This window comes from Mus caroli, chromosome 15 (assembly GCF_900094665.2).
Source record: "Mus caroli chromosome 15, CAROLI_EIJ_v1.1, whole genome shotgun sequence".
In the NCBI taxonomy this organism is placed as follows: Eukaryota; Metazoa; Chordata; class Mammalia; order Rodentia; family Muridae; genus Mus; species Mus caroli.
In genome coordinates, this window is record NC_034584.1 from 4,322,114 (window position 1) to 4,348,927 (window position 26,814).

Genomic DNA, 26,814 nt, shown 5'->3' on the forward strand with positions numbered 1-26,814 from the left:
CTGCCACTGGACACAGAGCTGACCTCACGCTGGGGACGTGATGGTCTGAGTGCCGCTGGGCATGGAGAGATGAACACAATCACCTTTAGTAAGAGGAAATGCACACAGGAGAAAACACAATCGCACACACAAAAAGTGTCACATTAAACCACATTATTATAGTGACAAGAGAATGACTATAAAAAGGATGAAATGGTTGAATAAATCTTTATTCCTGGGGAAGAAGGGATCTTATAAATCTTATAATCTTACATATATCTTATATATATCTTATAAATCTTATAAAGAATCTCCAGAAAATTTTGTAGTAGACATTTTGGTCCTTGTCAAAAGAACCTTCCTGAAACCATCGATAACTTTCTCAGGATCAGGGTTAGTGCTGTACCTCACGGAATCGCTCAGAGAAGTTTACAGGATGGATTCTTTGAACAATATCCTGCCAAGGTGCGTTGTGTACTATCAATTCTCTACACTTCTAGAGCAGACTGTCTCCCAAGAAACTGCCAGCACTGCACATATGGTGTGTCAGTGTAAACGGTGCCCTGGAGTGGACTGACGGAGAGAGGCATGAACTTGCTCCGATGACTACGCTTCCACCCAGAACACTGCTCGGGACATTAATTCACTAAATCGGCCCCCGGTGGCTGGGAAGAACAAGAACAGTATGATTTATTCCTGGAGATTACTTTGCAAACTCTGAAAATCACGATTATTACCTCCTCTGTTCACACAGTATCCCAGTCAGAGGGAGAGAAGTAGCCACATGGTGCGGCAGGGAGGAGGAGGTGAGGCCAGGATGCTGCCTTTGCTTTAGCGGCCACAGCCGGCTAAGGGCAGAGCTGCCTCTCTGAGTACCTGAGCATCCTGCAGGACTTCTTCCCAGTTGGGATTTGGGGCTTTTGAGTTCAACTTTCAGCTAAATGGGGCTAGCATTCCAGTAAAGTGAGTGAGGTCCCAGGATGTAAAATAAGGAACCCCACTCCCAACGTTGCTGCTCCTTCAGCAAGGCGGTTGACCTCAATCACTCAAGGGAGATCAAAATTCCATTTGTTTCTATAAACCCAGCAATGTTTACAAGGACTCATTAGGTGGTTAATTCACATTTTCAGCATTGAAGAAAAGCAGAGAAGGTCTTTGGGGGGAGGGAGGAGGACAGAGAGAGGGTCTACCCTAGCGTTCCTTGCCTACTTTGACCATAAGTCATCCATTTTCCAGAAGGAGAGAGCAGTCTTCATTGAAGTCTGCTTACTATGCAGTTAACACATGGCAGGTTGAGCTTGAAGATCTACGTACCAACTCCCTATCTCACAGTCAGTTTCCCATAGTAACACATGGCAGGTTGAGCTTGAAGATCTACGTACCAACTCCCTATCTCACAGTCAGTTTCCCATAGTGGCATTACTCTCTAGCTACCTTGTGAATTCTGGCTTTGAAGGAAGGTGCCAACTGGATTGCAACAGGCATTAGAGACTCTGCAAAACAATAACAGACTAGGAGGCTGCAGCATGAAGACTGTCACAAGTTTGAAGCCAGCCTAAGCTAAATAGTGAGACTCTGTCTCAAAAACAAACAAACTAAAAAGGAAACAGGTGTCTTGGGTGCCTGCTCCCATCATGCTTGCACACACACATGGGGGAGGGGGGAGGGAAAGAGAGAGAGAGAGAGAGAACGTTCAGTACTCTCTGTGCTCTACTTGGGAACTTTGCTACTTTCTCAACATCACAATCAAACAATTGACCCTGAGATACCCTAATTTGACCCTGAGATACCCCACCCTAATAGATACAACCCAATCCCTATGCCTAAGGAGAAGTGGGTGGAAACATTGTGAGATTCAGACCAGTATGCCTGCTTCCTGGTGGCATCCTCCACAAATGACAGGGAAATCGCTCCCACGAAATCTCAAAACTACAACCACCTAAAGAAGACCACACAATGACACCAGTTGACAAGGCAGCTTGAATGGGGAAATCTCACAAGCCCTTTCCCTGAATAAAGAGGTATAGGAAAGTAATGGCTACTAAGAGAGAAAGAATTCATTTTTCTCTAAGGATGAACCCCTGGTGTATGTATGTATACATACACACAGAAGTATCACTGAATAAGGCTCAACAGACTATATTTAGGTGTGTGTATGTGGAAAAACAATAATTAATGAAGTCAGGACATTGAGAGGGAGTGGAGGGCATGAAAGAAGTTGGAGTGGGAAGAAGATATGAAAATTATGTAAATGTCATACTTATATAAGAAATGCTAAAAAAAAAACAAAAACTCAGTTCAATTTTTTTAAAGACAACCATCAATTCCTTGTCAAAAGCTTGCCCCCCATTCAGCTTGTCATCAAGTGCTGCTACCAGTAGTGACGCCAATTGATTTCTGTGGAATCTTGCTTCAACAAATTACACTAAGTCACAAGTTCAAAAACAGAGAACACTGCATCCCTCTAAGTGCCCCCTCCCATACATATACATATACACATACACATACACACACACACACACACACACACACATACACATACATATACATCACAGAAGCAATTTAACCATGCTTACTCAGATGGTAGAACTGGGTTCTTTACCCAGTGTGACCTTGAATCTACCTCTTGACCACTCTTTGCCTCCACTCTCTGGGTATAATGCAGTGACTGGACTAGAAGACTCAGCCCTTCCACCTCAGCATGTCAGGGCCCCACTTTCTGTAAGCACAGGAACAATGTGAACATCACACCCTCTGATCAAAGTCTTATTTCTGGGAAAAGGTGAGTCTCTTAAAGTAATCTCAGGAACCCAAAAGAAAATGAACAGAACATTGTCCAATCTGATCCTTGTCGAAGAAACTGCTAGACCTCATCAGTAACTCTTTCCCAAAGCTATAACTGACTAATTATGAAAACCAGTTTGCTCCAAAGAGATTGTCTTATTTCAGCATTTTGGAAAAATAAAAATAAAAGACTATTGCAGTACCTTTTCCTTTTTTCTTTTTTAGGTGGCCTAAAGACAAATTTATCTTCTTGTCATGAGTAAGAATATCTTCCGGGAAAATGGCAGGTCAGGAGTAAGCAAACACGGGACAAATCCCTGCCCCATAAAGCAATGACTTTGAAAAGGAAATTGCCCTGCTTAATGATGGCTTCCATTTCAGCCATCACAGCCCCAAGTTTCCAGGTACTCAGGTCATAGGCACAGCAGCTGAGAAATCCCATTGAGAACTCTCCTGGGACTGTCTGTGAGTGGCGGCCACAGGCTTGCCCACCCCTCTGCTCTACAGCTCTGAGTAAGAACGCAGGCACAGTGTGTGTGAGTCTTGCTCGCTCGCCTTCCTCTGAGAAAGGCTTACTTTGCTGTGGTCTTTCCATACTCATGTGCTACCCTGAAATGATCTTCATCATTTTACCGTTGTATTTGTTTCTCTTCCCAGGGACCTAAGACCCTGGAACACAGACCTTTCTTTAGACATCGTTCACTTAGAGATCCAGAGAAATCCCCAGGAAGGTAGAGTGACGTAGTAAGTTAGCCAGGGCTTCAAATATTTGCCAGAAGAGATGTGAACATTTGTTCCTTCTGATCCTTAAGCAGGGTTTTCTAGATGAAAAGCAGAGATTTGGGGACAAAGTAAGAATTCCCAGCTGCTGTTACTGCTGTTCCGTTAGAGGGCATCAAGGAAGCCAGAACAGGCCTGCAAACTGCTGTCTTCCAGACACTGAGGAGGACCAGGTTCAAATCCAGCACACCCTGTGTCCTCAAGATGATGGAACCTCAGAGCTGTGTGTCTTTCCCTTTCAATTTCTTGGGGTGCAAGCCATATACTTATTGCCAAGACATCAAATGTCTACTTCTAGCTTTCCTGTGTCTGAAGTGTTCACTTCAAAGGAAGTGGTCTGCTCCTGTGTGCCTGCCGGGAGTAAGCCTGGACATAACTGGTGTTGAAAAATATTTATTTTAACTCTTAAGCTAAATGCTTTCAGTTTCGCCAGGCATAATGGCACATGCTTTTAATTCCAGCACTCTGTGAGTTCAAGGCCAGACTGGTCTCATAGTAAGTTTCTGGACAGCCCAGGTTATATAGAGAGACAGTGTCTCATAAAAAGAAAAAAGAAAGGAAGGAAGAAAAGAAGAAAGGAAGAAAGGAAGAAAGAGAGAGAGAGAGAGAGAAAGAAAGAAAGAAAGAAAGAAAGAAAGAAAGAAAGAAAAAGAGAGGAAGAGAGAGAGAAAGGAAGGAAGAGAGAGAGAGGGAGGGAGAGAGAGAGGAAGGAAGGAAGGAAGGAAGGAAGGAAGGAAGGAAGGAAGGAAGGAAGGAAGGAAGGAAGGTTTAATTTTAAGAACACTGGATATTCTTCCAGAGCCCAACACTCTATCCTGGTGTATAGCACCTCCATACACATAAACAAAAATAAAATCAATCTTTAAGCAGGGACAGGGGAGATGTTGAATTGTCCACTACAGGGCCCAGGGTGATCTGAGTATGTTTTGTGCTTTCTCCAGGGTTTCTACCAGCAGCATACAGAACAGACTCCAGCACATGAGCCCATCACGTACACGCCCATCAAACCAGTTCTCACTTTATTTTCCGCACCAAGTGCACATGTCTACGGATGATGCTATGGTATGAGTGTAAAAGCCCCCCCCAAAAACTCCTGTGTTTAAACACTGGAAGTTCTATTTTGAGAGCCTGTAGAACCAACTGAACTTTATGCCCAGTTAAGCAGGGCAGGAACACTGCTCTAGTGTCATAAGAATGAAGCTTGTGGGCTATCTCTGCTTCCTGATCCACGGAAATGTTATGCCTCAAGCTCTTGCGACCATAGCTAGAGCCCCAGCCACGGTGCCTACTTTGCATAAAACCAAAATAAATCCTTCCTCCCTTAAGTTGCTTCTTGTGGGGCATTTGGTCACAGTGATAAGAAACTAATATGAACGGGTAAGCTTCTGAAGGAAGGAAGTTGTTGAACAGAAGAACAGCTAAGACTCCAAGCGCCTGCCATTGACACAGCTCTTTCTGTGTGACCAACCACTGTACAAGGAAAGTGGAAAGGGACCCCAGACAGGGCCCTCAGCAAAGGTCCTAAGCTGTTGTCTCTGAGACATGGACAATTTGGATTCAGATGGCTGGCCCAGGCATTGCACCTGATCTGAGGTCTGCGCATCTCCAGGGTGACCTGGCATCTCTGAGGAGGCCTGATTAAGAAGTTCAGTCCAGCTCAAATGTTTTGTGAGTGCCTAGCAGCAGATACTTGCACTAAAGAAGTTTAAATGGGAGATCAACAGAGAGCTCTGCAGTTGGTAGCAGGAGCAGAAGCCAAAGAACACCAGGAGGAAATCAGGGAGTGAGCGAGGAGCTGAATCGTCCAGGCAGCTAAGCCCCGTTAGTAGGGACAGGCAGATGCCTGGTTTTGAGGGGGCAGATGGATAACCCCAGCCCAGAGCTGCATCCTGAATGACCTTCCAGTTCCTGGACTTCAATCCAGTTTTCGTGAGGCCTGGCTGAGTGGCCTTTCCGGAAGGCTTTTGGGTGACACGTGGCTGAGTGGAGGAGATTCCGGTCAGCCTTCCTTCCACAGTTAACTCAGTGGCATCTGTCCCCTGGAGCCCCTCACCTGATCATCACAGTACTCAAGGCCTAGCACACACAGCAAGAGCTAAATAAGTCCAGGCATTTTGTTGTTATTGTTGCTGTTGTTTTGTTTTGTTTTGTTTTCGGGCCTGCCTAGTGAAAAGCTTTAAAATGAAAAATTAAAAAATTAAAATCACATATGATTTAAAAAACAGCACCGATTCAAGTCAGCTTTGGATTCCAAAATAATGCTGGACTGGACATGGATACATTAAGCTTTTCCCTCAGCCGATTTCTAAGCCCATGTACACTGCTACCATGCGTCTATCAAAGAAGGAAGCCCCCATCACACTCTGTAGACAGCAGAGAGCATCCTTGCTTCCCTGCGAGGTGTTGTTGGAAGAGTTTGCGCGAGGTTTAATCTCTCAATCACAGTAAGTTAGGAAGAACAATTTCCCCGCCCACACTAACTTCACTGATAAGCCTCCAAAGTGGCTGATCTTTGACTCTGGGTACTTGTAATAATATGTGATCTTCCCCCCACATTGCCACACACATTACCCCTATCTATTGTCTCAGTTTCTTCCAGAACACATACTCCCCAACAACTGGATGAGTCATAAAAGGAGAGGGGTGTAGATGCCAATTGAGCCTGTTTATGCTTTCACCGTCTCCGACTAATAAAATTAAGGAGATCCTACTGCATTCAAGCCCGGTGGCTGCTGGTAAACAGGTTTCCCTAGCAGAGACCTACCTTATTTAGCACATGTCAAAGATAGAACGGATTCCATACCTATGTGAATGGGACGTATTTACAGTTCAGCCATATGCAAAGGATGCAAGAGCCTGTCCTCCTCTTGTCCTCTACAAAGAAGGCTCCTGGCTTCTGGTGTTCAGCTAACCAACAGGAGAAATGCAGAAAAAGGTCTGGCCTCTCCACCTTTTTTGCAGAGCTCTAGAAGGAAGGCTGAGTCCCTCTCGCTGGAAACTGCACCCAATCCTTGCTTAGGTTCGCCAAATAACTTTTTCAAAACTCTTGAACAAAGGCAGGTTTATGCCCTACCTTCCCTGACCTCTCCCTGATCAAGTGATCTTACGCCTCTGGAATTGTGATTTTGAATGTATGTGCCTACCCCACGTCTGGTATTGTATTACAACAGCATGGAAATGAAGCCTAGGTCTGAGAAGCCGGCCAACCTCAGAAGCCTTCTTCATTGCCGGCCATGTAATACATGATATGCAAAGCCTCTGACTTCAGCCAGCAGATATTTGGAGACCGTGTTGGCCCTAGCCTGGGGACTAAACTAATGTGTGTTTAGGTCAGAAAGCGAATCAGAAAAGCCACTGGAGGGCACGTCACGCAGTGAGAGCTCTATAAATGCATCCCCACTTGCAGCGTGCCCTGGCAAACACTCTGTTCTTCTCTCTTGGCTGTTCCGCGCTTCTCCTTCTCGGTGCTGGGAAAACTTCTCGGTGCAGGCTGCTCGTCTTCTCGTCTCTGCCTTCTGCCCTGCAGAAAACCGGGAGGGCAGGACACTCGGAGGAGGAAGGACAGCCTTCGAAGGGGACGAGGAAAGCCCCGAGGTAGCCTCCAGCAGACAGAGCGCCCTCCCTCGGAGCGCCGGACGCCTTCACCAAGTTGCGATTGCCCCCTGGGGCTGCTGTGAGCCGAGCTCAGCGCACGTTCCTGTGGATCTACCCCGCTAGCAAGCGCGAGCCCCGCCGCGGTTCCTGCAAGCCCGGTGAAGAGGCTCTCGGAGTCACCCACACGCACCCCGCACCGCGCCCCCGCAGCTCCGGTGCCTCTTGCCCGGATCTTCGTCCCTCCCCCACACTCAGGCCGCCGTTGCCGCCGGACCCCTCCCCTCCCCCCTCCCGGTTCGGCGCCCCCCTACTCCCCAATCCCGGCCCTCTGGCCCGGGCTCTCCACGGCCAGCCTGCGCTCCTGGCGCCCTCATGTCTTCAAGGGACTGCCAGCGCGGTTTGACGTGGTGTCTCGTTCGGATCTCCAGGCAAGACCTCGGCAGCATCAGACAGGCCCGCCTCGCACTCGCAGCCACCGCGCCCCGAGGAGGTGCAGAGTGAGGCGACAGCCTCGGAGCCACCCGCAGCGCCCGGGGCCCCGTGCTGCTCCAGCCCAGAGCGAGCGCCGCGCGCGCAGCCGTGCCACTCCTCAGCCAAGGCAGGGGCGGCTGCTCAGACTTAGTCTTCTTGGGGTCCAGGAGGCCGGTGTGCGAGGTGTCGGCAGCCTTCGCCCTCCTCGCGGCGGCGGCGGCGGCTGGCACGGTGGCCGCCGCCTCCTGCGTGTCCTCGCTGCCCGGCGCGACCCCTGGATTGCGTGCTCTTGCTCCCGACCTTCTGGGCGGGGCCCCGCGCTCCTGCCCGAGGTCCGGATGGGTCTCCTGGATGGGATTCGGGCCACTTGGAGTTAATGTCCAACTGGGGGTCTACGGAGACCGGATCCGAGGTAAGAGGGGGAAACGTGCTGGAGGGGACAGGGCGGGCGGCGGCTGTGTCGTCTGAAGGCAGAAGGGCGCGGCTGGACCCCAAGCAGGCGACCGAGTGTAAAGTAGGAAGGCTAGGAACCTGAGGGAGGCTAGCCTTGCGGAGGATAGGTTGTCTTTTCAGCTTGAACAAAAAGTACAGACAGAGACCCTGGTGTCCTAGAACCCTGAAAAGCCAGAGAAGGGTAATTCCCCTACCTCGCTCTGTACAGTCCTGGAACCCAGCGTGCGAGACTTGGCTAGCTACTAACCCACCGCCGCCAGCGTCTTTTCCAGAGTGCAACTGCAGCGTTATCATAGCTCGGAATGTAACTTACTGTTGAGCTTGTTTGGGTCTGTTCTGGGAGAAAGCTAAGCCCTGGGAAGGAGGGCTGCAAAGGTGCTATGAACCTAAAAATAGAGGGCTCACCTCCTCTAGAGAGATTTTGCAAAGCGGAATTCCTCCCCTCCTCCGGCCTTTTGCTTCAACTTTGTTAATGCCCTTATGCGGGGTCGAGATTAGGGAAGTAGCTCCTTACAGCGAGAGCCTCGGCCTTAGGATTCTGTCTGGAAAGACTCTTAGGAACCCTCCAGGTCCCCGCCAGGCCTTCGGGGTGATTGTTTTAATTACCTCTTCCTCTTCTCTTTGGCACTCTGTGTCTCTTCCCCCAACACCCCCTCACCCCCACCCACACACTACTTTGTACCACTTCAAGGCAGATTTTGAATGGGGTTGGTTTCCAGCCCCACGCAGGGAAAAGGAACCCATGAATCGGGAGTAGGAAGGCACTTTAACAGGTTCCTCCCCGCTTGCAATCTTGCCTGGAGCAGAATCTGCCTGCAGGGGCGGATGGGTACGCCACGGGAAGCTTGTCTAACTTAGCCCGGAGTTCGCCAAGTTTGTGCTCTTTGACCGGGATAAAGGCAACTCTGCCAGTTCCTTTAGGGAATATGTTAGAGAGCGCTCGACTCATGCTTCCTCGGTGTTTTGAGTACGTGTTTAAGATGCAACTAGCCCGTAATCATGCTCCTCCTCTCTCCAAACCTTCAAAGACCGATTCGCAGTTTCTTTCTTGCCCTGACCATGCCCTCCCTCTCTCAGAGCTTTGGTGGGGGAGGTGTCTTTTAAACTAGGGACAAGTGTGTAGTGTCCTTTAGCCCGCGGCGTTTCTAGCCCACATCTGCAAGAGATTCCAGCGCTCTTGGGCCTAGAACTCTACCTTGGGTCCTCTAATAAATAGAACCACCCCTGGCTTTTTTCCCCGGGAAGCATCCCATATTTTCTCCCTTTCTCCATCTCGGGCTGACCACTTATAGGGCAGTGGTAAGAGAATGCGTCCTCAGTCAAGGACACTGAGCACAGTGAATACAAGCAACAGATCTTTTAGTAATTTCTGCCCAGACCCTACAGGAAACACCCGAGTTTATAGTAAACTCTCCTCCCAGGCCACCAGGTCTTGAAAGCAAATCCCAGACAAACTTTCCAGCCTGCTAGCCCCAAAATGTGCAGGGGCACTGGTGGCAGGGAGCGGCCACCCACTGCAAAGTTTTCTAGGTGATAGAGGATCAGGGGGTCTAAAAGTAGGTTGCCAAGAAACCACCTCAGGTGAAATGAGGAGACAGGATACGGGGAAAGAGAATCGAAGAATAGAAACCCGAAAAGTGAGGATTCACATAAGGACGTCTATAGGTCCCTGCACTAGCGTGGGGATATGTGGTAGAAACATTGGTTCTTCTACTGTTTTATATTTTAAAATGACAATCCAGCCTACCCGCCGCGGGAAGACAAGGCCCGAGCGGTTTCTAGTGCCCCCTGGTGCCGGGAACTCAGAATTGGTGAGCGGCGATTTGGCAGTCCCTACCGCGACTTTCTGAGCATCCTTCAGCCCCCGTCCTAGGTCCCACCTGGTGCCCAAATGCACAGAGCGATCCCTCTGCCCCGCTGGGATGAGTTGATCCCAGATGCAGAGTAGAACCGGCTTTCCAAGTCCGAGAGAGAATGAGGTTCACTTAGCAGAGTCAACCTCGGAGTAAAAGCTTGGTACCCCGCACGGGCCGGTGCCTTAAGCACGCGCAGCAAAGGCCAGGCGCGGCGGGAACTGGTCTGGCCAATGCTTTAGGGTAGAAAGCGGTAAAAAGAAAAGTGGGGATGCGGGGCGGGGCCCAGATGGACTCCTTGGAAGAGCATCCAGGGAGATGCACACCCCATCTCCACCCGGGTGTTGGGGGGAGCAAGTGCCACCAATTAAAGAGCGGTTCAGAGAGGAGCGAAGAGCGGGTCCCTGTCTCTCAGAGAAGAGTGTTCCTGCACCTCCTCGGGATTGGGGGCGGGTGCTTTCGGGAAGCCTGATACTGCCCGCTTAGAATAAGATGGAGAGTCTCCTTTGGCAAGGCAGAGAGTGAATGTTTCAAGTGTTTCCCTCCTTTGCCAGCGTCGCCACGCTTCTGATCGAGGCTCGCCATGTCCATTTTTAAAAGCTTTCCGTGAGCCAAACTGAGATAAATAAATAAATAAATAAATAAATAAATAGGAAAACCCTCTTAATGCGGAAGGGAAATCTGGTGCCTCCGCCGCTTCCTGCCGACCGGCACGGCGATCCAGGACCGCGCCTTAACCCCGCGCCTCCCTGCCGCTCGGGACCGCCAGCCATTTCGCACGCACCCGAGAGCTGGCAAAGCTAGCACCCCGGAGGCCTTGCCTTCCCCCCCCCCCCGCTCCCCGCTCGCGAAGCGCCTCTCTGCACTGCTGCGTGCAGGGCGGGAGCCAGAGGAGTCTTTTTTTCCCTCCTCTGGGATGTTCGAGCCAGCCCGCGCAGCCGGAACCCCGGAGCTGTGTGGTTCCGTCGCTTCCCAATCTCCGAACCCAACAGCTGCGGAGAAAACAGACGCCCAAGGGATGGAAAATGAATTCGTCTCCGCAGCGGTGGGAGGTGGCAGCCGAATTAAACACTTTCCTGGTGGCCTTATCTAGGGACCTAGACTGGAATTCTGGGTGGAGATTGTGAGGGGCGGGAGGGATGTACCCCGGAAAGGAGAGAGAAGCAAAAGCCTGAAGACTAATAGGAAAGGTGCAGGGAGGGGTGTGTGTGTGTGGTGTGTGTGTGTGTACTTGAAAACTGATTTGCCCTCCCCCATTAAAAATGTCAAGGCTGTTTTATCAAAGTGCATGAATTTCCTGATTTGAGAATGTTCCCCAGCCAATTCCCCATGCTGGAACAACGGGACTTGTGAGTGACAGAGTAACACCATACCCGAAGAGATTCAATCCCTCTTCCCCCATCTCTTTGGATGGGACTTTTCGCCAAGTGAACATAGCCTTCTTTATTAGCAAGCTCACCCCAGACTGCAAGGCCTTCTTCCTTTCTAGAGATGTGAGGTCTTAAGAGTCCAAAGGACTCTTAAGTTCAGGACTCTTACTATGGTCCTGGGTCCTGGAGTAGCTAGGGGAACCGAAAGATAGCATCTCTGCTGAGAGGGACAGAATTAGGACCAAAGCTTCACAAAGCTGCAAAACTAAAATCAAGGGCATGTTCACCCGGCTATACCACGGAGGGCTTTAAATGTCAAGATAAATCCAGTCGCCGCCTACTAGCAATGGTAAAACATTTATTGGGCACTTTCTGGACTTGTTCGTGAGTTAATGATCCTAAGAAGTGGAACTGGTATTTTAAGCCAAGCCGATGCTTCCGAAGTTAAGTGACTTAACCTGGCACTTTTATGCAGGCCAGAGTCTGCAAATTCACATGAACTTGTTCTGGTGACATTTTTTTTCTTTCACTTAGCCAGGATGTTTAAAAGGTAGACAGAGGGAGGGCAAGTGTTTCCACCAAGCCTGAACCTACACCCTGCCTAGTTAGAAGAAAGGTCCAGCCTGGGACAGTTGGGTGAGCTTGATCTTAGTCCCAGAGGTAAAAAGCCTGTTGTTTGCATCAGTGAAAGGATGGTTTCCAGAGCTCACATACGGGAACTGCTGGGGAGGGGAGGGGTGGTGGTCTTTGTCCAGGGCCCGGCAAAGGTAGCCAGATGGGGGCTACCCCGTGCCCCCCCCCCAGGGAATATGGGATGTCGCGCGAGCCAGTAGAAGCAACGGGCCCGAGAGTTGTGGTATAAATTTATGTCCATAATCTGACCTCTGGAAGTTGGAGAGTGGAGGACCGAAGAGTGGTCAGCAGTGCACCCGTTGGGAATGCGAGCTGCACCTGGGGTGTACCGGGGATGAAGGAAGATGGGAGGGCAGTAAACCAGAACAAGGGCGGGGTGCTTAGGGAAGCATCGATCAAAAGCAGTGCAGGAGGAGAGGCGGGGGGGGGGGGGGGGGGGGGGGGGGGGGGGGGGGGGCGGCAGGGAAGTGGTGGAGAGGCTGCCCTGCAGTCAGCACCAGGGTCCTGGGCGTCTGAGCCTAACTTGCCTGGTGCGGTTCTCTTCCCCGCTGCTCGCCCGCGCAGGTGCCGCCGTCGGACGGGACTCTAAGATGAAGTTATGGGATGTCGTGGCTGTCTGCCTGGTGTTGCTCCACACCGCGTCTGCCTTCCCGCTGCCCGCCGGTAAGAGGCTTCTCGAAGCGCCCGCTGAAGACCACTCCCTCGGCCACCGCCGCGTGCCCTTCGCGCTGACCAGTGACTGTAAGAACCGTTCCTTCCCCGGGGGCATCATCCGGCGGACCCCAGGGCACCCTACCGCAGCATGCACGCACGCAGTCACCCGGGGCCAGCCTGGAAGGTTGTGCGCCTCTCCACTAAGTGGGAAGGGCTCGGAGGCCCTTAAGGGTACTCAGCTGCATGCCGCTGCCCAAGGGTTTCCAGGCGCCTTGCAAATACAGAGGATGTGGAATAGTGTCCCTTTATCATTCTCATCAACAAATATCCCACTATCGCCGCCATCACAACCACAACCAGGGCACACACACATTGCCCCCACCCCTTACTTCCCTGCCCCTCTAGGAATACACAGCAGGATCTTTCTTTTAAGGCTATTTTACTGTGCCTTGCTAAAACCCTCTTGCATTTTCATCCTGAACTGCAGTTGCAAGGAGTTTTGTGAGAAAGGCCAGCCAGAGAGAAAACACAGAAGGGCCTCCATTTCCAGAGCTAGCATCTGCCTAGTGTCAACTCTGTTCAGAAGAGTTTTGCTGTAGGAAGAGTCCAGGGTGACTGGTGCAAAGTGAACGGAAAGGGAGAAACGTTCAGAACGCACAGTGCTAACTCAAAAACAACAACCACAACAAACGCAGGGTACTCCTAAAACAAGTCTGTGGTTTACTGCTCCAATGCTAATGCCTTCTAGAAGTGAACAATTACAACCTATCCTCGAGTCCTCAGAAGTCCATATGGGTAAAGTCGGATAGACAGAAAAGGAGTTACAGAGAAAATGAGAGCATCTAGGTTAAAAGGTGGCAACAGAAAAGTTGATACACTCTCAAAATACTCAGCGGCCACCCACCTAACCCCTTAGAATGAGTGGCTTTGATGTTTTGCATTTGAAGTGTATTGTGGTTTTGACCATCAGGGAAAGCTTGAGTCAGCCCCAGGACATACAAAAACCCTTGGCCCTGGACAAGAAAACAGGCAGAATGTGGCAAGTGTTTCATTTCAACAACAAAATTGGCTTCTTGTATAAGGGTCAAAAAGGGGGGGGGGGATAGAATTTTATAGGATTTTGGGACTGATTTGTGGTTTAAAAGGAACGTAGTTGGTCCCTTGAAATTCAAGCATGTGTCCCCAGACCTTCTGTCAATTGCACTCATCTTTAAAGAGCCTCACTTCAATCCCAAGTTTAGGGCATACAAATATTTCTCTGATTGAAATTCTAAATGCCCTCTCTGTTGTTGTCTTCATTTAATCATTGCAAAAGGACAAACCAAAGGGACAGGGGCAGAGTGGCAGATAATAATAGTTCTCAAATTCAGGTATCAGTGGGGAGAACTCTGACTGTTTGATTGCATTCTGATTAATTCATGGGGGTTTAATTGCTATATTCGTATCCTGTCTACCTGGGCTTGCTTCCCACTAATTCTTCCAAGTTAATGGCTTTAGAACTCAGTGTGAACAGTTTACAGCTCCACAGAAGGAAAGCCTTTCTTCTCCCACGTGCCAGTAGCTACCAGGATTGCTCCTTGGCCTCCATACTCCTGTCCTAACCATCCTTGGAGAATAGACTCATAAAAAGAGAATGGAGTCTTCTAAGAATGCTAAAGGTTGTTGATACAGGATTGCATGCCAGGAGTCTAATTTAATGGGTTTGAGGTGTAGCCTGGGTGTTCAGACTTTTAGATGTTTCCCAGGTGTGTCTAGTGTTGTTCCCAAGGTTGAGTCACCAAAGTTTGATAACACCCTAGGAAAAACCTGAGGCTTCTGTGGGTTAAGCAGCCGTTTAACAAGCAAAATAGAATTGAATCCCATTGACTGCCTGGATCCCACTGGGAAGGGGGCAGGATTGCATCTCCCTTTCTCAAATGATACTAAAGCATCTATGGACAAGATTCTGACTACGATTTTGTTCAGGACAGCAGAATGCATCCAATTCTGCTTTGTCTATGGAAAGACCCAGTAGAACCTAGACAGAGAAATTACCCAAAGAGAAACTGGGCTGTGCTCTAAGCCAATTGACTTCTTTCCAGGTATGTTCAATTCGGCAGCAAGCTGTCAGTGCAGGGAAGGCAAAATAACGGCAGTGTGCAGACTTTAAATATTCAACTAATGTCAGCACACCCCTACCACAGTGCTGACATTTATATCCTCACTGTACACAGAGCAACTGGCTAAGTCTTGTGTAGAAAACCATTAAATCATTGCATTTCATTTGAAAATAAAAGGTGCTATAAATTTTGGTCACTGTAGTTTCCTTCGGGTGCTTGGGATTTCATAATTAAGCAAAAGAACCTCTGTCACAGTGACAGTCACTGTACACTTTCCATAGAGACACTGGAACTGTGTCTTCCACTGCACACATTCACTCTTGAGACAGCATCTGTTCCCCTGGATCCAGGACAAGTTAAACATCCCAAGTTCTATTCCAACACAGCACAAGCCAAGCAGATAGAATTAATAACTGACTTGCTTGTCTTGAGGTTGGCTATAAAATAAATGCCCCATGACCATTTTTAACTTACTCAGAAACTTGCTTGTAGCTTGCCTTTGCAAGCATCCAAGACTTTGTCTCTAGCACCCTTGTTCATTTGTCTTTCTTCCTGCCTATCTTCTCCAAAGGAGGATTAGAGATTGTGTGAGGGATCTGTCGTTCAGGTGCCATAGCATTTTAAAGCTGAAACAAATGGTTTCTGGTTCTGAGAGCGGAAAACATGAAATCCAAAGTGCCAAGTACCCACGGCGGCAGCAGACAGGTCTTGGGACTCCGAGGCCAGTGTTTACCCAGACCACTAAAATACATTACGTACGAAAGGGAGGAACTCTGTGTGTGTGTGGTGGCGGGGGGGGGGGGGGGGAGGATGCTCTTCAACCAGTGACTAAAACTGATATTGCTCAAGATTTTCAGAACTTAATGAAGATTCATTCATTATAGACTTATGCCACATCTTGACTATCAGTCTAACAACTAAAAGCATAAAATACATACAATTTTAAATGTTTACATTCGTTAAATAATGTGTGCCTGCTCATTCCGGAGACTGACCAGAGTGCCACAAATATCTGGTACACATAACACAGAGATGTCTCTGACCGTGTAGAACATCCTTCCATGAATGTACATATTTGGTTCACAAAAAAATTAAGCATGAAGGAAACCTGGGCAGGTAGCATGGACTGAACTTGATTAGACACCAACTGGGAAATGACTTACTAAGTGTGATGGTAGGGCTATAGGTCAGTTGGTAGAGTGCTTGCCTCGCATGCAAGAAAGTCAAGTTCCTGGGTAATTGGGAAAGGGCACCTGGTACTTAGAAAGAGGCTCTTGAGACTAAAATCTGTGAGGATAACTCTTTTCAGAGACACTGATCCCTTATTTGAGATCAGAGACCAGCATCTTCTTTCTTTTTTTTTAATTAATTTATTTTTTAATTAGGTATTTTCTTCATTTACATTTCAAATGCTATCCCAAAAGTCCCCCATACCCTCCCCCTCACACCCCCAAAAAATAGTTGTCCAGGGAAATTGCTTTCAAGGCTCACTTATAGTCTGCCAGCCAGGGGACATTGCATGTGCCCGTCATTATGCTCAAATGGGTCAATATTGGCTGATACAAAAGTGAAATGTCCTTGGTACTTTCCTTGCTACTGTAGTGTGGCCTTGTTTCTCCAGGGCTCGTGCTCTGCACTTAATGAAGACGCTTACTATATACTTAATCATCTGAGCTCCAACAGAAGCCATCTCACACACCACTCATATGCCAGGCATGGACAGCATCCAAAAGGCAAAAATTAATCTAGCTGTAAATTATAAGCAGACAGTCAGGCAGGTGGACAGGTGCGTGGACAGGTTGTTACCAGGACAGATAGACACATCTGTCCTTTGGCTAGAGTCATACCGTAATGAACTCATTGGGATGTGGCCAGCAGGAGAGGAGAAAAGTTCAAGGGAGTGGGGTCTGAGAGGTGTTTGGAAGGAAAGGGTGTGTGGGGGGGGGAACAGACTAGAGAGCAGCAGGCAGAGTTTGTAGCCATACAGTCAGGGAGGTGGACATAAAGGAGGGCAGGGCAATGGGCGTGTGGGTGCTGCGGTGCTGAGGCGAGGGGAACTGGGAGACGTCTTGGGAGAAGATTGTGTAGTACTCTCCTGAGATCTAGAAAAATGAGTTTGTCCCATTTCCTATGGCAGGCAGGTGACAGCAAGTGCCGCCTGCTACACAGCCAACATGGGCCAAATAATAGCTGGCTACCAGAGGGTGGGGCATTCAGCACAGGCTGCCCTTACTCCGGGCTTTGGGCTCCTGTTTTCAAAAGGCTTCAAGGCATGAGCACAATCAAATCAACCCACTCACCCTCAAGGGCATGGAAACATAAACACCATACTAAAGTTAGTGTCCCTTTTGACTATTCAGTGAGTAACCTAGCTGAGAGCAAATTTTTAGCATATTTTGGTAAAAACCAAACCAAACCAAACAAACAAACAAAACCCCAAAACTTTGGCCAATTTCACTTCAATTCTTCCCCCAATAAAGATAAAATAAAATAAAATGAAACAAAACCTCTCAAACTAATGAAGTCAGATTAACCAGCTTTTTGATGTTAAAAAGTCTGACTCCATCATTCAAATGTATGTGCTAATAAGAACCCCACAGTGGAAATGCACTTCTGGATCTGAACTATTAGAGGACTCAGTAAATAGACAGATAGCCTTGCCAGCTTGGTCAAGAAGACGTATGGACCCTCCTGCCTCAGTATTCCCGGGCTTCTTCAATGCAGACCCCTTCCAGGGAAGCATCCATAGAATGGAGGTCATCCATCCACCTCTCAGGAAGTTTTGTCTCTTTGGAGCACTTTGCCTCTTTTCCCCCCTTCAAGCCATCTAAGAATACATTAAGACAGTCACAACATTAAGTACTTTCAGATATGCCCTCCAAGAACAACACAATGTCTTACACAAGCACAGTTCAGCTACAAAATCAGGAAATTTGACATCAGTGTAAATTTGACATCATGCACTTCCAACAGATATTCCAGCTTCATCAGTCCTGGTGGCAGTCTCCTCAGTACTAGTCTTTGAGCCTAGAATCACAAGGTCCATTTGTCTGCTTCCTTTATTCTTCTTTAGCACCTCCTCCCTGCAACCCATGACGCTGGAGTGGGGTGCGTGGGGTGGCTTCTTTGTCTATCCTTTCCCTGACTTTGGACTTATCTGATTCTTTCTATATGATTAGATTTAAGTCATGCCTTCAAGTGAAGTGCACCTTATACCATAAGGAATCAGAAGGGCTCAAAAAGGCAGGGGATCTTCAACAGGACTGTCACAGGCCTGGTTAGGGGCACAGCAGATGTGGAAGTTGAGGAATAGACAAACCCCCTTGAAGCTAGCCCTTATCCCCAGAGCAGTAGAAAGCTTTCTCCTAATACTCCCAGAGGATATGTGCACCCAGATGTAGACAGGAGAAATCCCATTCTCGGCAATCTATTGAGTCTGTTGTTGCGTGGAAAGTTCATTGTCAAGCATGTCTAGGAGTACAGAAGAGGCAGCACACACACACACACACACACACACACACACACACAGCACATACCCCCAAATTGGTTGGTTCCCTCTGCCCACAAATCACTGAGCCAGGGCCTGGACAGAGGTTTCTCCTTTGAAGAAAATGCCCTAGAGTCTAAACCATGAGGAGAGGCCAAGCCTGGTTCCCCCGGGCTTTGTTTAAAGAGGCACAGTGGCCTTTGTTACCCTGCCTCCAATGTAACTATCAATGAAGAATGATCGCAGACACAGGGTGATTGTTTCTGTGCTCCTAGATCAAACCTTTGCTTCGTTAATCTTGACTGTTCCTGTCTTAGGACATCATAAAGAGAAGACCTTCTAGAGGGACCACAGACCCAGGGTCTGAGTCTGGGCAGCCTGAGCTCATATTCACTCTTGTCCCTACACCAGATTACAACCTACTACTCCAGGACACTTACATCTAATGGCAGAAGGAAAGGAGGGAGGGAGGGAGGGAGGGAGGGAGGGAGGGGAGAGAAATGCAGCATTGAGGTTTTGCAAATGTATTTATCTCTGAGTGATCCTTGTGCCTGGCTCTCTGAAGTCTTAAAGGTTTCTGTGAGCTCACTCACAGGCTAGGAACTCCTTCCCCATATCCAACTAGAGCAGTGGTTGTCAACTTCCTAACTCGGTGATGCTTTAATCCAGTTCCTTATGTTATGGTAACCCCCAACCATAAAATTATTTTTGTTTCTACTTCATAACTGTAACTTTGCTACTGTTCGGAATGTTGATGTAAATAGCTGTATCTGCCAATGGTCTCAGGTGACCCTGGTAAAAGGGTTGTTTCACCCCCAAAGGGGTCGAGACCCACAGGTTGAGAACTGCTGAACGAGAGTAAATAAATGCAGATGATCAAGAACTTTCTCTTCACCCTCCTAACTTGACTGCCATCTCCTCTTAGTCTCTGCTTGTTCTCATCCGAGTGCCTCAGGTCCTCAAAGTTACTCTTATTCACTTCTTGCCTCTCCTGCCCCACCCCCACCCCCCACCCCAGAAGATCCAGTGGCTCACGGTGTTTTTTAAGGTCCTGTGGCCCCTTGGGATTAGAACTTTGCAAGATGGAGAAAGTAAAGACTTCCCACCAAGCTCCTCTGAAGCCCCTCCCTCTGTCCCCAGTGCCACCTGCCACTGATAATGCCACAAAGGATTATTTTTCCTAGTGGCTTTTTCGCCAAATTAATTTTACTGGGTAATTTCTCCCCACCGCTTGTTAAGTCGTTGTGTTTTGTTTTTTGGTTTTGTGTTTTTTTTTTAACAGAGTTCATGGTGTGTGCTCATTAGTGTGCTGTATTTATTGATAGCTGTTGAGTGCTTTTAGCTCACACCAGGTGTTCATGGATTAGCTAACAAATGGGCACCCTGGTGGGTATTTCCCTGACTTAAAAGCAGAGAGTGGTCATTCCTCCACAGGGAACCATTATTACAACTATAATAAAAGTACAAGCCTCATACATAGAAATGAGAGCAAGTAGAATAGGAATAATGAAATGAATATACTGTTCCCTAAGTGGGTTTTTTTGTTTTTTGTTTTTTGTTTTTTTTTTGGCTACTTGTACTCATGTGCAGTTATTATTACATTTTCTTAGTTGCATTGTAGACTAACAGCTCAAAATTTGTATCACTAAGAAGTATGTGCCATATTGGTCAAAGTAGATACAGATCTGAGTAAAATAGCCTATAGCTGGGCAAGGTGGCTTTTAAAATATACTCTGCACTCTTTTCCTATATTCTGAAGTGGCATACATTCTGGTTCGTCCTTTTCTTCTGACTTGATAGTATCCAGAAGTCCCTTAAAAGAACTACAACAAAACGCTGGTGTTTTTACTGTGCAGAAAACGCTTTAAATAAACCAGTGTCACCGTTGGTCATGAGAAAAGAACACCAGTCACTCTGGAAAGGCTTGAGTGCCTTTGTGACTTGCCTCAGCTGCTGATTGTCTCAGGAAAAAGAGACGCTATTGAACCCCTTATGACTTAAGCAAGAATACCTCTCATTTGGATGATCTATTCTGTGCCCAAAATCGGAAATAAAGGATGGTACTTAGATAAAGGAGGACACGCCAACATATTCTCTCTCTCTCTCTCCCTCCCTCCCTCTCTCTCTCTCTCTCTCTCTCTCTCTGTGTGTGTGTGTGTGTGTGTGTGTGTCTGTCTGTCTGTCTGTCTGTCTGTCTCGTTCAAGTATGTGATCAAACAGTGACTTTTAAACAGCACCCAATGAATTGTAAAGCTATGTAGAACTCTTCGGAGCATTGAACATTGTTCTACGCTCTTAGCACACTTTTCAGAGGTCCTCCAAAGGCAAGCAGGACAAAGGTTGATGGACAACCTCCTAGGTCTAGGACAAGTTGTGGAGCACCCACAACCCCATCCATTTTTTTTTTTTTTTTGTGGCAGTTGCCATGAGTGGTCCACTGAAGCAGTGAGCTGGAAATGGCTCAGATTTGACACAAAAAAACACATGGATAAAGTTGAGAGCTTTAAGAAAGTATCTGGCTTTTAAGTGCTAAGAGACTGACGTATCGGTGCATCCTCTAAGAAGCCCATGGGGCCAACTCTACCTCTACAGATAGAACGGGTTTGACAATGCCTGGACCTAGGGCACTTGCTGGTACAAATACAGGATCCTACATGTCTTTCTGGGTCTTTTCAGATAAGGGGTGGGATGTGACTTGGTTTAAGAGAAGATTAGCAAGGCTTATTTAAAATTTCACAGACAGGTTCGGCTGAGCCAGAAGGTAAAGTGAAGAGGCCTTCTAGACCCCAGAACGCCTCCTGTGGGGCTTCGCAGTGTAGGGGGATGGGGGCCAATTGTGGTAGCTGAGCTGGATGCTGATCCCTGCATAGGTGGCAGCAAGCCAGTCCCTGCTTGCACTTTCAAGCCAAAGCTTAGACTGTCCACATCTTAGGGCTTCAGAGCTAGAGAGCCCCACAAGACAGCAAGTTGACCTCAGGAGGGCTAAGCCACTAGTCCAAGGTTACACGCTGGTCAGGGACTGACCTGGGCCTGGAATCTCAGGCTCTGTCTTCTCCAGCTCCACGGCAAGAGCCTGGTTGCTGGTGCCAGACTGAGTGCTAGCGGCTTCCGGACACGGGGCCTCTCTGTCTGAATCTGCCCCCACTGCTGGCTGCTGGCGTTCCGGTTGTGACTTGGGAATTGGCAGATCTGCCTCTGAGTGATATACAAGAAGAAGAGGGGAGAGAGGTGCCCCCAAAAGGCATGGCTTTTTCCTTCTCAGAGACTCATTGCTCTGTTCTGTGGCCCATGGTGGCCTAACTTTGAGATCTACTTAATGTACCTGAGTTCATACTGAATTTTTCCCATGGCAGGTGTATTTTCCTGGTACTGTTTCAAGTCTTAAAACTGGCATATCTTGCCCTTGTTTCTGTATTAGCCAACATCTTCCACCAGACTTAAAAAGCAGCATGGTAGTAGAAATTTTCTTAGAAACAAAAAGGCAGCATTCAGGACAAGACCTACACTTCTCTTAGAAACAAAACCAGCCACGTTTATGCTCACTATCCACTTGGTCTTAAGCAAACATGTTTCCTCTTAGCCGTGGCTTCTCGGTCTGTAAGAAAAGGTGCAGAGATGTGTAATCCCAAACTAACAATCATATCTACGGAGGGCGCATTCTTCAGCCATCGGAACAGGTCTTTAGTGTAGCAGAAGCAGCTCTCCCCAAAGGGGCTGCTGCTTCAGGAGATATGCGAGATGACAAAATGCTCCCCAAAGTCATGCAAACTCTGAATTGTAGAAATGAACGACGACGACAGGATAGAAGCAAAGGTAAAGGGGGACATTAGCATAGTATATTGCTGGCAGTGATATTGTCAGGTTTCAGCCTTACTCACTGCGAGACTCTAAGCCTCCTCTCCACCTCGATACATCATTACGTGCTTCAAGGAAGCTATTATTTAAGACATCTCTTAAGACAATACTGTAACATGAAGAGCTTTTAATGTAATAGTAGCTGTGGACTTCTTGTAATTGTCTTTCAAAATGAGTGAAAGAAAATTGCGCATGTGCCTTTCCAAAAGATACCAAATGACTTCAGTCTTAAGAACTTACACTGGTCCTAGGCTGAGGTCTACATAGAAATAAGCATTTGTGTATGAGAGCACACAGTAGGCCTATGCATGTGTGGAAGAGTGCATTTCTGTTTCTCAGACATAGCCTACGTAGAGATGTGGTTTCTTCCCTGTAGGAGAGGTAGGTTAGGAACTTCAGGTGGTACTGTCCTTCCCTGAGGGGTTTCTGTGTCCCCGGCCTATGGAGGCCTCTTGTGGGTATCTGCACACATTACCCAGCTTCTCAGTCCTCAAGCCAGGCACTCCTTACCTCCAGGCTCTGAGTTCTGCCGTATTTCTGAACTATACGGCCAGCTAGGCCTTGTGAGCTCAGCACATTTGTCCTTACTGCCCCAAAACCCAAGCTGGAGGCTGTGCAGTGCTGTAGGAAGGCAGGTCCTCCCACACAATGTGCCCTGCGCCTTCCATAGCAGACTTGGCAGGTCTCAGTTAGGCCTGGAAAATCTCTTCTTTCATAGAGACACTACAGTGCTAGAGTCAGCCCCTCCCCCTTTCCTGGAACATCCCTAGCTGCAGAAACCCTCTGCCAGTCTCTGAGTCCCGTCACAAAGTGGGAAGGAGTCACGTGCCAATATGTTGTGGACAGCCTTCTGTTACCTCCCTCTCAGACACAGGCAGGAGATAGCTAAAAGTCTGGCTGAGATTGCCAGCCTTGTCAGCATGAAGAGGACACACAATTACCAATACAAACGTGATCTTTTGGTTAACATACAGTTGACCTACAGTTTTAAAGAAAAATTTAACATTTTAGCCATTTAACCAAGATAACACTTTGAATTTTGTAATTTTTTTAATTATTATTTTTTAGCTTAGTTACAAGGAATGTCCAGAGCTGTGACTACTGTTCTGGTAACAACTCAGTTGGCTTTACAAAATGGTGACTCCCCCAGCCCTTCGTTCTTGAGATGACATTACTATTTTTCTCCATAATCAAGGGAGGCATAGCCTTTGCAGTGAGCGGTTTGTTTCCAGAGTCATGCCCCAGTACAAGGTTTCATTTGTTTAAATAACACTGTTTATACAAAGGGCACATCAGAGTTAAAATATTTGAAACCAAAAAATGCCAAAATATTTGGTTATACTCTGAAGGATGACTTAAAACAACTGAGAATTTTGATATCTCAAAACTTCAACTTTCAAGCAGACGTATTTTTCAAAATATAGTCCCCACGTGTATCAGGGAAATAAACAGGTTTTTTGATCTGCTTGCTTTCATTGTTCTATCTATTTGCATGACTTTTTATTTTATTTTGTTTTTATTGGTTGTTCAAATTGTGGCCTTCTTTTGTGGTTTGCAAGTATTGTAACGTTAACATTAGTAGGGATCTCTGTATACCTGACATTATTCCGTAAACTCTTCATAGGGTAAGAGTGTGCTATACCATTAGACCAGACTATAGGACATAATATGAATGCAAGCCCCTCTTTCCTCCCCTCAGCTTAGCAAAGTCCTAGAAGATTAAAGCAACTGTGGGTCCCTGAATTCAAGATGTGGTGTTACTTGCCTAGACAAGGCTAGACATTTCTGTGGAATTCTTTAGAACAGGCTGGGGAGGTTTACCCAGCACCCTTCTACAGAATCATATGGCTACTAACATCCCTTAAATGCTAAGCATGACAAAGGGAGCTTGTCTCTGCCAGTGAAAGTCAGTGACATAAAAAAACAGGAGTGAGGAATTGAGTTCTTTCATGGTTTGAAAATATAATGTCCTATCCTCATTTCTGACTATTAATTCTTAGGCCCACAATTTACATATGTAACATTTTCCATCTAAATGTATGTTGTTTGCTCATTTTTTAAGACTATGAAAGAAAAATGCCCTTCAGCTCAACAGTCCTGTAAAAGCCTGAACTTGGTGACTAAATCATATTCTCTTAGTAGCCATGTAAGGAGAGGTTTCTCATCAACAAGAGGAGTCCTAACCTCTACTCCTCAGTTCAACACATTGAACCAGTGTGTCCCAAGGTCAGAACAGCCTTTTTTGTTTTGGTGGTGGTGGTGGTGGTAGTGTTTTGAAACAAAGTTTCACTATGGTTGGCCCGAAACTCACTATGTAGACCAGGCTGGCCTCAAACTCACAGAACTCAACCTGTCTCTGCCTACAGAGGACTGGAATTAAAGGCACGTGCCTCTGTGTGTGGCTCATGTGTGTGTGTGTGTATGTGTGTGTGTGTGTGTGTGTGTGTGTGTGTGTGTGTGTGTGTGCGCATTGTACTTTTAAGAAAGATTATACCAAAATTCATAGGAAGGTACAGAGGTTTTCCACACACCTTCTGCTTCCGTATACACAAGTCTCCTCTTTTATCAATATAAATTCCTATCGTGTGAGTGGTATTTGCTACAATCACTCAAAGTCCATAGGTTACACTGGAGTTTATTCTTGGGGTTGTACAAGATGTAGCTTTGAAACGGGTTATTATGGGATAGATTCAGGATGAACATGTAACCTTTTAGCCAAGGTTCTACCCTGGTTCTGTGGAAAGGCCAAGGGGAATTTAAAATTAAACTTTTTCATAATGACATATAGCTATGTCCTAAATATAATATTTGCCCCATGCTAGATTTGGAACTCTTGATTTACTACTACTATCATTATTATTATTATTATTATTATTATTATTATTACTCAGTGTTTATTCCAGATGCTAACCTAATTCAGCATCCCATGCTATATCTGCTGACCCCAGTCTATGACAAAGCTGTGCAGTACAAGGTCTGGAAAACAGGGAGATTTTTAAAGAAGATTGAAGATGTTAGAGCCAAATTATGTCACTGGGATTGGTTCAAATTGTGTCTCATGTAAATTCATTCGTTTCTGAAGCCAGAAAACTTAATTTTTTGTAACGCCAATGTTTTATTTTTAACTTCTGTTGAACAGTTTGCAGTTTGTCCTCACTTTTGATTAATCTTCAGTTGGCTAGTAATCAATCTTAACTTTCCACCGTCCCAGGCTCCTAAGTTAATCAATCATCTACCTAGGAATTTTTAAATTGAGCCTGAGACCTCATAGTGTGAGTCCTTTGTTAAACAAAATCTTTTAAAAAAAAAATTAAAGCAACGCTATATTTTAATTAATCACCTCAACGGTATCTATTTTAGAAGTTTGTACTTCTTATAAATATAAGAGAAAAATATCATATAATTAAACACACATTCATTTATTTTCTCACCAATTTCTTTGTGAAAAAACCTTTTTAAAACACAATCAGCTCATTTTAAAATCAGTCATTTTCCACACCATGGCAGAATAATTTAAGGATTTGTTGTCTCTTTACGAAAACTCCCTGACAGAAGTGCTATGAAAAAGTGGTTCTGAGGAGATGGGAGCCAGGCGCATGCTTCTGGTCCAGCCTCTGGAAATGTGTCCCTTCTCCCTCTTGAGGAAGTCATGGCTTAGAGGCCATTGCCTAGGATGTGAAGCTGTGGGGAGCGGGGAGTGTGGAAATGCTTCCCTACCTCTTAGGCCTCACATACCAATGCTGCTCCTGCCTCCACCAATTCCTGAGATTTGGGTTATTTTAGACTCTAAATATTTTTAGACACTTAAAATTTAGAGCCTTTCATTTCATGAAGACAATTTCCCACAGAAGCCATACTTTCATCTTGAAAAACTAATTTTCTTTCCCCCTCTAAACACGACCCCCATCCCATTATCAAGGCCTCCAGATCCAGAGTCCCGCCCCAAGCACTTGCCTATGATCAATCAGCTCCCATCTCAGTGGATTTCAAGCTCAAGGTCAGCCTGGGCACAAAGCAAATGTAGGCCAGCCCAGACTACGCGGCAAGAACCTGTCTCAGAAAACACAGGCAGTTCCTGTACCTTCTCACTGCTATCCTCCTAGAGACCATGGAGAAGAAATGACCAACAAAACCAGGGTGGTTAGCATGTAGGGGACCACAATAGGGGTGGAGGAGGAGGGCGTGGAGGGAGGGGTTAGAGACTTGAGACATTGCATTTTCAACAAAGGGGTCAGCAAGGGACATAACAAGCCATACTTACAGAAGATGTGGGAGAGGCTTAGAGTGCTGTGAAGAGCCATGGTCCAGACAGAGACAGCCCCACAGAGGCCTGTGTTTGAGCTGTACTCGTTAATCTGGGTGATTTAGGCCCTGAGGACACTTGGCCACATCTAGGGACACTTCCATTGTTTTGTTATTAGCATGGAGGGGTGGCATTATAGTTGGCTTTTCCGTTGTTGCTGTGATAAATGCTGTGACTGAAAGCATCCTGGGGTGAGACGGCTTACTTCATCTTGTAGGTTATGCTCTAGCACCTAGAGAAGGCAAAGCAGGAATGAGAGGCAGACGATGAAGCGAAACCATGAAGGAACCCTACTTCCTGGTTTCCTTTCAGGCTTAGCTTCAGCTTCCTTTCTTTTATAGTTCAGGCCCACCTGTATGGGGATACGTCCCACCTACAGGGTGTGTCTTCCTACATTAATCAGTAAAAAGAAAGGAAGGAAGGAAGGAAGGAAGGAAGGAAGGAAGGAAGGAAGGAAGAAAGAAAGAAAGAAAGAAAGAAAGAAAGAAAGAAAGAAAGA

The 26,814-nt window shown here is 46.9% G+C and overlaps 1 protein-coding gene across 3 annotated transcripts in view; it reads left to right on the forward strand.

The window, feature by feature from the left end:
* Positions 1-6,957: 6,957 nt before the first annotated feature.
* The window catches only part of Gdnf (glial cell derived neurotrophic factor), a 25,430-nt gene continuing 5,573 nt past the window's right edge, over positions 6,958-26,814 (forward strand). The window contains exons 1-2 of one of the 3 annotated variants that reach the window (XM_021183875.1): positions 6,958-8,020; positions 12,482-12,658. In XM_021183875.1, coding sequence (XP_021039534.1) covers positions 7,960-8,020; positions 12,482-12,658 — 238 coding nt within the window. In that variant the 5' untranslated portion in view covers positions 6,958-7,959. Of the gene's footprint in view, positions 8,021-10,627; positions 10,967-12,481; positions 12,659-26,814 lie in introns of those variants that run through there. The other 2 variants (XM_021183876.1, XM_021183874.1) reach the window with 2 other exon arrangements.